Genomic DNA, 12,507 nt, shown 5'->3' with positions numbered 1-12,507 from the left:
ACATACTCCTGCTGGCCCCAGGCTAAATATTCTAGGGCCATACTGACATTGCTCCTGTCAGTTGTTGGATCTGTATGCCCAGTGATTTAAGAAACCAGCTCTTACAAGCAGCTCTTGCAGTTCCTGAAGGGGAGACCTAGGGATCTCATCCGCCAGCACCGGGCCCACTACTGAAAGAGCAAACAACCATGTGACATGCTGAAAATTCAGTGCTGGCACATTACTCTACACTTCAAACTCATCCTCTTGTGGTGCCTAAGGCTCCATGTGGTTTACCTGTGATTGGGTCATTTCTCAGATTTCAACCTTAAAGAAATACAGGTTACTTACTTTTACTCCTAGTCTGCAATTTAGGAATCTTCTTTGAAGTCATAAACCTTATAATAACTCCCCTGGAGTTACCTGGACGGTAACTAGTACTCCTAGTGTAAGCCAGCCTTAAACTGTCAACCATGGTAACACTGCTCTCTTCCCTAGCCAATGAAAATGTTATCATGGAAGTGAACAGTGGTCACGACCTGGCAGTATTTCCAGCTACCTTGAGTATAACATTGGTCTTGTCTGGCCACTACCACATGGACAGTGATCACTTTCAAGAGGATCACCATGGTATTTGCCTCTGATATTCAGAGACATTCACACCGGCCATCTGAACTACTATTCTTTTCTTGCATCTTGTCGCATTCTAAGACTGTAGCTTCCTTAATTCCCAGATACAGCTGTAGTCAAGCAGTTCAGACTTGGTGCTCGGGAAGCAAGGTCAGTCCTAGGTACAATCCAAGAATTGCAAAACCAATGAAAGGTCAATATCAAGTCAGAGATTGCTTTTCTAAAAGATGTATTCAATATAAACTCATGCTGCTAAATCAATTAAAAACATCTTTATGTCATATGGTTCAAATCTTACAAAGGGAAACCAGCCTTCATCTTATGGTTACGATTTACAAAACTGCGCGCTCTCATTTCTTTTGGCCTTCTCTATAATCACTCGTTTATTCTACACAAAGCCTTGGATCGACTGGGTCGGCAGTTCTCACAGCAATACTAATTCCCAAGTCAACGTCAGGCCTCATAATGCCCAGGTGCTAGCTCAACCAACAGGCACTAATCAAAACACAGTGGATGTGCATGAAGGGAAGAAGAAGCAGAAAGCAGCTCATTCGTGAAGTGGAGAGTCACCAGGCAGGTTTAACAGGCCGAGGACGAACACACACTGATGCATCAGGTCAGACATCACAGCTTCTCTGCAAGTCAGATTCGCCAGGTAGGTCTAGAGTATCAGAGGGCTCACTAGGCTGGTTGTGTGGCTGGTGTGCTTTCAATGGGGAATATGAAGGGTGGATATTCAGCAGGAAGGTCAGAATTAAGAGCTCAGTTCAGCCTAGTACCAGGTGGAGAGAAACACTGGTACCACACTACCCACATTCTCGCCCTACAGTTCCATGAAAATACTGTTAGCATCAGTGCTTAATTTGAGCTGGTGGTTTACGGGGCAGTGCACCAGCACTTATGTTTGAGGGCCGGCACTTATTTTCTGCATCAGGCACTTATTGCGAGCGAAAGACACATATGGGAAAGACGGAAGAAGAGGAAAATGACATCCCCACAAAGGAAGAAAGTAGAAAGCTGCAAGAGTGAGCTGAAGGGGTAGGGAGTGGCTGTAAATGGATTAAAGAGACCAGAGATGGCTTTAGGATTACGCTGCCTCAGTATTCAGTGCTGGCACATTTACCTGCAGCAGCTGTGTATTTCAAAGGAGCACTTTGGGCACTGGCACAGTTTGTTTTGTGGAAAATTAAGCACTGGTTAGCATCAGCTTAAGGCCCAACTGGTGAAAACCAAGGTGGCACTTGGGTGATCAGAAGTGGGACAAACATTAAGACTTGCACAACCAAATAAAAAACAGGCATGCAGAACTGCCGATAAAGCTCTATGACATTGTACGGGTGGGCGGTTTTAGTGATCAAGAATTGTGTTGCCCAAGAGAAGGTTCAAAATAAACTAGTCCTACCCTACGGTTACTTAACATGGTTTACTTTGCCATAAACACAATTGATAACAGACGTTTGGCTGACTGGCCTTCAAGTCTACTGCTTGAGATGGCTCAAGTGTTTTGCATGGTGCGTCTAAGTAGCATAGTCTACCCATCATATTTCGCCCTATTTGCTAACACACCCATCTTTATACAGCAAAAATGTAAATGGAACTCATCGCTGCAATTTACTGTCAAATTTGTTAATGCAGCAAACATATTAGTGAGCATCAAGAGTTTTGTGCGTAATCTTTTTCATTTTCTATACATCAGCCAAATGGTCAACAGAGCAAATGCAGTGAAAACCGTGACATCTTACCAGCAGGATCATTGGCCTTCAATGCAGGAAGAACTGGAAGAGAAGGAAAAAGTTAATTGTTTAAGTGCATAATATGCAGATAATTTAACAACAAGACTGCCATCAGTATGAGAGTATGAGTAGCAAGTGGTGAACGCTAATTTAGGGTATGAAGTGCAGTCGCCGAAGCCTGGTTCTCCAAGCAGCAGGGATTAGGACTGCTGCGGCAGCAACCGCAGCCTAGTTACTACTCACAGTAAAAACTGTCACCAAGTGTGGGACATGACAAACAAACAAAAAAAACACACAATTTTAGTAAAACCTTATTACTGAAAGCACTAGGACTAAACACACCACGGAGTTCAACTTTCAGTAGGAGTTTCAGAAGGGCCGATGCAGGAGAGAAAGACGGACGCTGGACAAAGTTCTTAAAAGAAGACCTGCATCATGGTACATGTGCTAGAAAGGTGCTCTGGATGCAGTGGAAACAAACCATCCAGTGCATGTCTATTTCCTACAGGAGCATAAACAAACTTTGGCTGTCCTGGTTGAGCCATCTGGACCACTCTTCCACAAGAGAGGATGTACAGCTGGCACCTACCGAGAGTGGAGAGATCTGCTGTTGTGTTCCAAGACAATGGAAAGGAGTCCACCAAGCAATATTACCCTAGCATCTATCCTGTAGATTAGAGCTCAGCACTGAACCACCTCACACACTGCCTGTCTGCAAGAAAGACTTTAGAACTTCTGCACATTATGCAAAAGGCAAGTCAATCTAGGGCAGGTGGGTAATGCTACTATGAAACTACCACACAATGGGACAGGTCAATCAGCTACAGATATCAAACGTGGCATTTGTAGCAAAGCAACAACAACAAAAATCCTACATTTAGAAATCACCATACTGAGCACCTATCCTTTGAACGAACCACACCAGCAATCTTCAACCATGAAAGGCAAAACAATATGGCTTGGCAAACCAGGTCTGAAATAAGAAGCTGTAGGGTGACAACTTCCTCCAATAAGCTGTTAAAGAGCTCAGTCCTGACCGCACATTTCAGGTGGACTGAACCCAATCCACTCGTTTCACCGCAGCAGCTTCTGGATCCAATCTCTTTAACAAAAGACCCTTCCTTGCAAGCTTGGTGGCAGTCTACACTACGAAATTACAAACAAGCAAAGACAAATTGAAAAATATAACACATTCTGAAAATCCTCCAACTCGGATATAGGAATTTGGAAGAGAACAGAAAAACAACATCGAGATCTTGACCTTCCAAGGAAGCATCAAAAAGATATGTACACATTAATTAAATGACCTATCAAAAAAGAAAAGGGGGAGAAAAAAAAAAAAAAAAAAAACATGAACTCTTATAGACACTGGCACAAAAGGAGGAATTTTACACCACCAATTCCCGAGGCTATTACGTATTTTCTGCAATATGCACAAACTAGGGTGATAGTTGATGGAACCTAAGCAAAGGAAGCCCGTTTGGAGCGGTCACAACTGACTTATCCCAGGGGTGAACAAGGCCAATACGGTATGCAATAAAAAAAAATTAAAAAAACACACTTCATAGACATTAGACAAGCTCTGGCAAATACAATATTACCTAGAGACAAAATGCTGGTCGGAAAAAAAACCTGGGACACATAAAACACATATATGACTCCTCTCTTAGATGTTTTCAGTTAATAACATCTCAACCTAATCTGCAGAAGAGCCAACAGTTGTGGATTTCTCGCAAGGTATCAGTATTGCAACGTCATGTGACACGCTCATAATTATTACATGTTAAATTAAAATCTTCACTCCAAGGTCGGATTCACATTGTTCATATGAAATGTGGTTGTAGTATCTAAGCTTTTAGGAGATCTATCCACCATTGCATTATTATATTATGCAAGATAAACTTCACTTATGTTTGATTCAAAGTGCCATCTTTTTCTTGTATTCCATATTCCTGTATTTTAAATTTGACTACGGGCTCATCATCATTATGGTGTGCGGGCTCTGGAAATAAACACTTCCATTCTACTAAGTGGTTTGCTTGTCTTACTACAGTGGTGAGAGAAAAGGTTAAACGGGACAAGAAATATTCCTCATAATCCAAATATCTCGCCTAGAATGAAACATTCCTAAACATTTAAGTCCCACTTTCAGTCGTGTTAATTTCCTTTGTATTTTTTTTTTACATGTAAACCTAAAATCTAAGCACTAAAACCTAGTCCTGAACATTCTAAAATGGCAATATAGAAAGAAAAAAAAAAAAGAAGCAAGTTGGAAAAATTATAATTTACAAACAAACAAATGATTGTTGAATAAGATGGTTGCTATACTTTGAATGTGAAAAAGGCACGGTAAGTATGCAAATGCTGGACAACCTCGATGGTTAAGAGTTTATTAACCTATAAAGTTAAGAAATCCACATACCCTAAACTAACTCCTCTGATAATATGTCAAATTTTGCAGGAGTTGTCTATAATCAGTCATTGAGAGGTTATGAATCTAGAAGTCCGTACTGCGAACCCTACCTCTTTAATACTCCAAGCACAGGTTATAGGCACCTTCAGACTAGAATTCTCTTGGCTTGTCAATCCTGCCCTTCAATTAGTCTTTCCCGGATAAACCGATCCCCTCAAAGATTTATCCAGTGCCAGTCTACCATAAACAAAAAAAATAGACGGAAATGCCATAGAAACGGGGTCTTTTCCGTGAATGGGCCTTAAAATGTCCATCCCTTTTGCCACACTGGTCCAGTGTGCAGAAATTAATCTTCAACAGTATCCGGTTACCTCCATGACATTATGATGGCTTCATCTCTCTCAGGAAATCAAACTCAGACATTAAGATCCAGAGAATTACTCGCAATGGTGGAACAAGCTACACTATACTCAAAACTCTATCCCGTTACACTACATTCAGTTCTACATTTGACCATTTATGGGCTCCTTTTCACAGGTTCTTGGACATCCTCTGCCCACCTAAGACTAAGGAACAGGTCACAGACAGATTCCCACAAGCCTCGTTGGGAAACGCTTTGCTCTTCCAAACTATCAAGGCCAGACTTCACTGGAGACTCTGCTATAACCCTCAATATGGTCGATCATCCTATTACTGGCTCTAGTCCCCAGGTTATGTATCTTCCTTTAACCAGGCGAATCATATTGCAAAATTCTTGGACACATAAAACCACCCTTAACCTGCATTTATGCCCCTCTTTCCCTAGGATCTGGTACCGCTTTGGTTACTCTAATTCTTCATGATTCAGCCATTTCTCCAATCTAAACTTGAAAGACCAATGCTGCGTCACCTTGCTTCTACAATGCAATAAAACCTGTTTAACTGAAAGACGAGATGCAGTGTGATGGATGGGAATGTCAGATTTGGGAGGAGATGGGGGGGGGGGGGGGGGGGGAGGTAAGGAAATTCCATGGCAGTAAATGCAGTAATAACTAGTGTGACAGGGTCATCCGTGACTACGGCTAGGTTGGACATGGACAGATGCTGTCATCTCCCAGGAGAGGCTGCAGTGAACTGGTAACACCAATGATTAGTACTCTCTATCCAGACTTTAATGCTGCAGGTCATATAAAAAGTAGATATTTCACTTTCCCTCCTTACCTGCAAGCACCAGAAGTACACTTGCTGCAAATCGGTTATGCATCTTGATAACGATATTCGATGTTAACGCTGTTGGGAAAATATAAAAAGTACACTGCATTTATATAAGAACAAAAAAACAAAGAGTACATTTGTGGCAAATATAAAATGCAAATTTAAAGTGATCATGGATCCCACACCTGTGTTTGTTTTGGAAATGGGAAACAAGCAAGCTTACCCGACAGCTCAGTATTATGCGAGTCACCACGGAGGTGGAAAACGCCTGACAAAAGTCGTGAGGAGGGGTTATGGTATGAGAGTTAAAGTGCATCACTGTAGAACATGAACTACTCTGGGGCAGGACACCATAAGTGCGTTCAGCAACTCACTGGATAAAAGAATAATTTTACAGATTCGATATAAAAGAAGAAACTCACTCAATGGGGAATGAGGTGTTGCCACAAAATTCAGACTGGCCCCAGTAGGTGTTGTGAACCCCAAAGTAGTTATCCCCCTTTTCCTGCCCCCACTTCCGAGTTCTCTGCTTGACGTGGTGTTACTACCAGAACTTCCGTCAGGCGCCAATCCAGAAATAATCTAAGAAGTTTCACACTAAAAGGGGATGGTCTCAGAAATACGTGTATTAACATCTTGTTAAGTGGCGAGCCTTGCAAACCATCACCAACACACACACACACACACACACACACACACACACACACACACACACACACACACACACACACACACACACACACACACACACACACACACACACACACACACACACACACACACACACACACACACACACACACACACACCCCCCCCCCCCCCCCCCCCCCCCCCCCCCCCCCTATACAGAGCTCTACAACTTTGCTCACACAACGGTCTTCAGGCCCATGGCCACGCAGAATCTCAACATCCCTGCTGAAGCTGCGTGTATGAAATTAAGAAGGGCCTCAGATGACGATTATCTCAAATCCAAGTGCATTGTTTCATTAAGAGCATCAATAGCCCTTTTACGCGATTAATTAGCAATTCTTTCCACGGAATAGAATGATTTAAAATTTCTCAATGCCTGATCCAGTAAACCAGCAGTGAGGCGAGAGAGCTTGATATGTATGAGCTTAATCCCATGGTGCTTTGAAAAATGTATTCTCGTGGAAAAGAAAGGGATACTGTTTCCTTGGAAGGACATTGGCTGGAAGAAAGACTGACCGGTGGAATCAGAGCGAGGTCTCACGCTAACTAGAAACTCTGATGAATATTCTGATCAGGACAGTGTTCAGCACAATCTCAACCAATACCTAATCCAGAAATATTGAAAAGTGTTTTATTAGTAGGTGCAGGAAGGTACCTACAGCTAGTAATAACACCACAATCACAAATAAGGTCCAGTCAAGTCGCAGTAAATTAATCCTTGCGCAAAACTTCGTGCCATGCCTGCGAGCAGTCAGGCTTAACTTAGGAGACAGGTCTGTAAAGCATTTTAGATCAGATCACCAAAACGGTAAATAAGTAAGGCACAACACACAATTAAAAAATATCAAACACTAATTTACAAACAGAATATTTGTATCTTTAAAATAACACCAAAAACGACAAAAATACAATGTAGGGAACCAGAAATAAGAATTTTATAAAATTAAAGTTAAATGTAAAAATATGCTTTCAAGTGCCAAATAGTGAAAAGCATCATCAGCGGATATCTGGTTGCATCTGACAGGGACAAAGTTAAAGTTTAAGGCCATCCCAGATGGACAGCAGTACAGCTACACTGAGTGGTAGACCTCAGTCAAAAATGTACCTCACAGTCACTTTTTTGGTTCTTTTTCTCTCAATGTCGAGTGGGGCGCCTCGGCAGGCTGGTTTGCAATTCGGCAGCAGTGGCTTGCTTTCGTGCAGGGCCTTAGGAAATACAGAGGTCTTGGTTCTTGTTGTCAATGGGCAGAGCTCAGGAGCTTTCAGCAGGGCAAACCTGAATTTCAGGACAGCTCACGGTTCGATGTCGCAAGCTTGACTATGACGGGTCTTCCAAATTATGGAATATTTTCCCCCCAAATTCTTCAAATGATTCCAAACTTCTGGAGGTCCTTGTGGGGTCTTGAAGGCTCCACAACACCAATCAAGGTTCCAAAAGCTCTGAGTTGCTCCTTTGAGAGTTGGGTCTATATTTCCCACAATGCACCTGGGCAAATCATTTAAAGTCCATTTGAGCTGGTCAGCTGGCATTGCCCTTGCATGAGTTGATGCAGATGACTCCTGGTAGCTCTTTTATACCTGTTGCTTTCAGGGAGTCCACTCCTTAATCCATTTGAAGCCAGACAAAGTCCTCATTTGTGAAGCCCAAAGTGTACTTTAGGGCGCATCCCCCTTGGGGTGCAGACTAGGGGTTCAGCAGGGAAGTCCTTCTCTTGATATTTCCAGGCAGGAACCTGAGTTGGTGGGCAGCTCTTCTTAGATTTGTCCAGGTTTCTGGGCTGACAAGCAGGGGGCCTCCCTGACCAATGGGGTACAAAGTGCCACTCTCTGAGATGACAACTTCCTTTGAAGAGTGGCATATTTTTGTCCCAGAAAGCACTGTTACACAAAAATCCAAAATGGACTAAATCTCTCCTGGTGGTTCAGGTCTGGTTAACCCAACCCACAGGTGCAGCTAACTTTTTCCTACATTTCCCTTGCAGCCCCTCTCCTAATCTAATTAGATAGACTCCCATGTGGCTGGGGGTGCAGGAAGTTGGAGTAGGCCTGGTTCCTGTAATATCGGTCTTTCTGGCTTTGAAGACCAGTTAGGCTACCCAGCTCCCTTCCTGTCCGGGCATCTGCAGCTGCAGATCTCCTCCTACCAGATCATCTCTTTGTTTTAGCCCAGGCCATTTCACACCTCATGAGGGTAGCTTTGCTCAGTCTGTCAAAGGCTAACCAATCAGAAGAGGCTGCTACAGGGCTGATTTTAGTAACTTTAGGAGAGCAGTTCTAAACTACTTTCCTGCCATAGTCATAATATGTCTAATCTTGGCAAATTGTTGGATTTATTGTACCAATTATTTTGAGACTTTGAATGGCTGTTCTAGCCCATTCCCATCAAACGTTGGAGTTTATTAAAGTTTAATAAAGCCTTCCCATGTTAGCCTATGGAGCTAGCAGCACTGCAATGGGGAGGAAACATAATTGGCAGTTGTTCCCACTCCATGGCATATAAAACAATTTATAATGTCGCTGCTTATTAATACAATGCCCCTACTCTTGGGGCACCTAGGGTAGACCTTAGGGGTGACCTATATGTAAAAATATGGTAGTTTAAGACTTTGGAAGTACTTCTAATTCCAAAGTCGAATTTGGACATAGTTTTATTGTAAAAACATCCTGCAAGGTATGGCTGGCTTTTAAAATGACAACAGGCACCACAGCACTGCACACTGAAGTGTATTACATCTACTGTGCCTCTAAACCAACATGCTCTACTAGACCTGGCCCTCGTTAGCAGAGCCCGGAGCACAATCAGTCAGTAACCATCAGTATCAGTCAAAACAAACGGGAGATGATCAGGACAATAAAGGATGAACTTCTCACAAGAATGAAGTTCATTACTGGACATACCATGTTACAGTACCCAGTTATAAACAGTTTTTTCCCTCCCAAACGGGCCACAACGGAGACACTGGTAGAACTGCAGTTCATGGACCATAAATATCACAAGCATTCACAACACAAACACAACAACAAATAGCAGCCAAAAGACGGTTTGAGACATGATCTATCATGGGTGAACATAAAGCAACAGAGGAGGCAAGAAGGGATTGGTGACTGATAAATGTGAGCTGAAGCTTGGATGATCACAGAGCAAAACAGACCATTAATTCTGGAACAAGTACGGGCTTTTGTGGATTTTTCAGAGGGCAGTTGTTTCTGAGCATATTGCCTTCAGAACAATGCCACTGCTGCTAAAAGATTATGAAATAGATTCTATTGGCCAACTACATAGTGCAGTGTCTGCCAACAGAAGGCTAGTTTCGCTGTCTGGAACATTCATGAAAGAAGAACGTAACTCAGCAGCCTAGACACTGAACATGTTACCATTAATAATTGCATTACTTCCCATGGTCTTGGGCAATACATTGGTAACCATAAGCCAGGCCCAGCACGAGATACAGGATATAACTGTTCACTCGAATGTCAATGTCTGAGTATACAACTGCTTTAAAGATCACACAGTTCACCTGTAAATATAGCTTTAACCATAATCCCAGTTTCAAGACATGCATACACCAAGGTTTTAGTCAATGTCTTGGAACACAATCAAATTAAAAGTCTGTACCGTAAATCTTTTTTCCAAGAGTTTGTCCATGTTTTCCACATCCTAAAAAAATATCAACTTTCACAGTGCCTTCATCTTAGCTGGGTCGTTGGCCTAAACTGGTTAGCATGGATACAGCGACTGGAATTGAAAAGGGTGGTTGGGTTGGCCTTCAGGCCTGATCTAACTTTGGGGCATGTTTGTAATTGCTCTGGCATCATACAGTCTTTGAGGAAGTATGCCCAACAATGGAATGACTTTCAGGAAAAAACACATCGCCAGGAAGAGGTCCATGGAAAGGCAATTCCTACAGAACCGCACTCCCCACATGGGTCACAGGAGGTCCTGTTCTCAATACCTTTACATATAGCTGGAGAGGCATTTGCTCAGGCCACGGAGAGGATTTCTACCCTGCGTGTGGTCTATTACTCATGACGTGCTTGAGAAGATTGTGCCTTCTTTTCTATTTCCTCAGTTGAGTAGCTGAAGCTCAAACCTCTAGATCTGGTAGCGGATATCCCCACCGAAAAGATGATACTATAATTTCATCTTACAGTTCAACATTGGGATGGGTAAGCCACGGTCTGCAATGTTTAGGTCAAGAGTTAATTCTTTACTCCATGATCAAGGCCGTTCTGTTGAATACATCCTCAGGTGCATGGAGCATTGCTGGAGCATTCTCTCCCACTTATGACCGTTGAAGGCTCCAACCTTCAAGCCTCCTAGAGTGAGCTGATAATGGGCCAACCTGGCAAGGGGAGGGGCTCATTTCTAGAAATGTCTGTTTTTGTGACTAAGGAGAGGTGCAATATACTGCTTGCTTCGTTTGGTGGCCCCACATCATGGAATACAAAGATGGGAATTTGCTTTGGAAGGTCACATAAATGGAAAGTACCAGAAGTAATGGAAGTGTTAATTTAGCTTTTGTCACCAGCAGCCTCAACACATCCAGTTTTCCAGATCAGGTTAATTAAATCCATGCTTTTAAAGCACACTAAACAGACACACCCACCCCTTCATTATTTTAAGTTTGGCTGCTATGCCTGTGGTTACGGCTAAAAGGTTTTACATATTAGCAAAATGTTTCAACCAGAACTAAGGAGGGCAACACCTCACCAGTTTGAGGAACACTCAATACAAGAGAGGGAAAAAAAAAACAAATCGGTCTTATTCCTTCAATTCCAATCATGGGGCCACCTTTTCCAGAGACATGGGTAAATGAGCATGGACTCGAAGTTTGCAGCATGAGTCTTACTGCCTACACGCCAACATTTTAGAAGAGGAAAGTGGAGATTTAAATAAACAAATAAATACAAAATGAATAATAATAATAAAGAAATCGGGAGAATGTATTGCCCCCATTGACTTCTATTGAAGCAGAGGCAATTTCAGGTATTATCCCACAATTTTTGGCTTTAAAATCGGGAGTCTCCCGCCTGATTCGGGGTCTATTAGCATCCAAGTTGGCAGAGTACCTGGCAGGAAATGAATAATTTGTAAAGGGTGACGCAAGAGTGCATACATGCCAATATTTCAGAAAAAAAAAGTGGGAGATTTTGAAAAGAAAGAAAAATAAATACATAAATGAAAAATAAGGGAATTTTATTTTTCCCATTAAGTTTTATTGAAGCAGTTGTCATTTCAGGCAAGAGACTGATAAAATACAGACATTTTTGGCTTCATAAATCAGGAGTATCACGCCTGAATCGGGTCTGTTGGCATATACGCGCACGCTACTAGGTAATGCGTTCTTTAGAGGTAGTGTTTTCTGAGGGACTGGTTGTGTGAAAGAACTTTCTGGTGGCTTTCAGTTCATTTAAGAGTCAAGTCCCTAGGAGGAGTACTTGCTGATGTGATGTAGGTTTACAGAACCATCTTCCATGACACATCACCATGGCTGCCACAGCCTAGTCACCATCCCTGGAGGAAGGGTCCTGCCTGGTCAAGCTTCCTCCCCTTTCCTCACAAGAAAGGCCAAAACAGAAAAGACGAAGGGGCTGAATGGCCAGTCATTAGTGGCTGCCAGATGCAATGGTGTAAAAGACAAGAATTCCAGTACCAGCCCCATAGCACCCTGATCTGCAGTACATGGGTGATGCACAGCAGCCCCTCAGCAATGGATAACCACTCCACAGACGAGTTATAGAGCACTGGGAAGTTTCCTACCCAGTTACTTTTGCAACAAGCTAGAGATCATCAGCAACGCTTGCAATTTGGTTGGATGCAAAGAGGTTTTATGGGGACATGTGAGGAGTTGGGGAGCCATCCAGCAC

At 42.7% G+C, this 12,507-nt stretch overlaps 1 protein-coding gene across 2 annotated transcripts in view; it reads right to left on the bottom strand.

The window, feature by feature from the left end:
- The window catches only part of LOC138246464 (FXYD domain-containing ion transport regulator 3-like), a 76,001-nt gene that overhangs the window by 21,702 nt on the left and 41,792 nt on the right, over positions 1–12,507 (bottom strand). For both annotated transcript variants that reach the window (XM_069201100.1, XM_069201101.1), the window contains 2 exons: positions 5,956–6,024; positions 2,352–2,384 (listed from right to left, as the gene is read on the bottom strand). In XM_069201100.1, coding sequence (XP_069057201.1) covers positions 2,352–2,384; positions 5,956–5,998 — 76 coding nt within the window. In that variant the 5' untranslated portion in view covers positions 5,999–6,024. The remainder of the gene's footprint in view (positions 1–2,351; positions 2,385–5,955; positions 6,025–12,507) is intronic.

This window comes from Pleurodeles waltl, chromosome 7 (assembly GCF_031143425.1).
Source record: "Pleurodeles waltl isolate 20211129_DDA chromosome 7, aPleWal1.hap1.20221129, whole genome shotgun sequence".
Lineage (NCBI taxonomy): Eukaryota > Metazoa > Chordata > Amphibia > Caudata > Salamandridae > Pleurodeles > Pleurodeles waltl.
The sequence above is the reverse complement of the archived record's forward strand: the minus strand, read 5'-3'. Positions and strand labels throughout refer to the sequence as shown.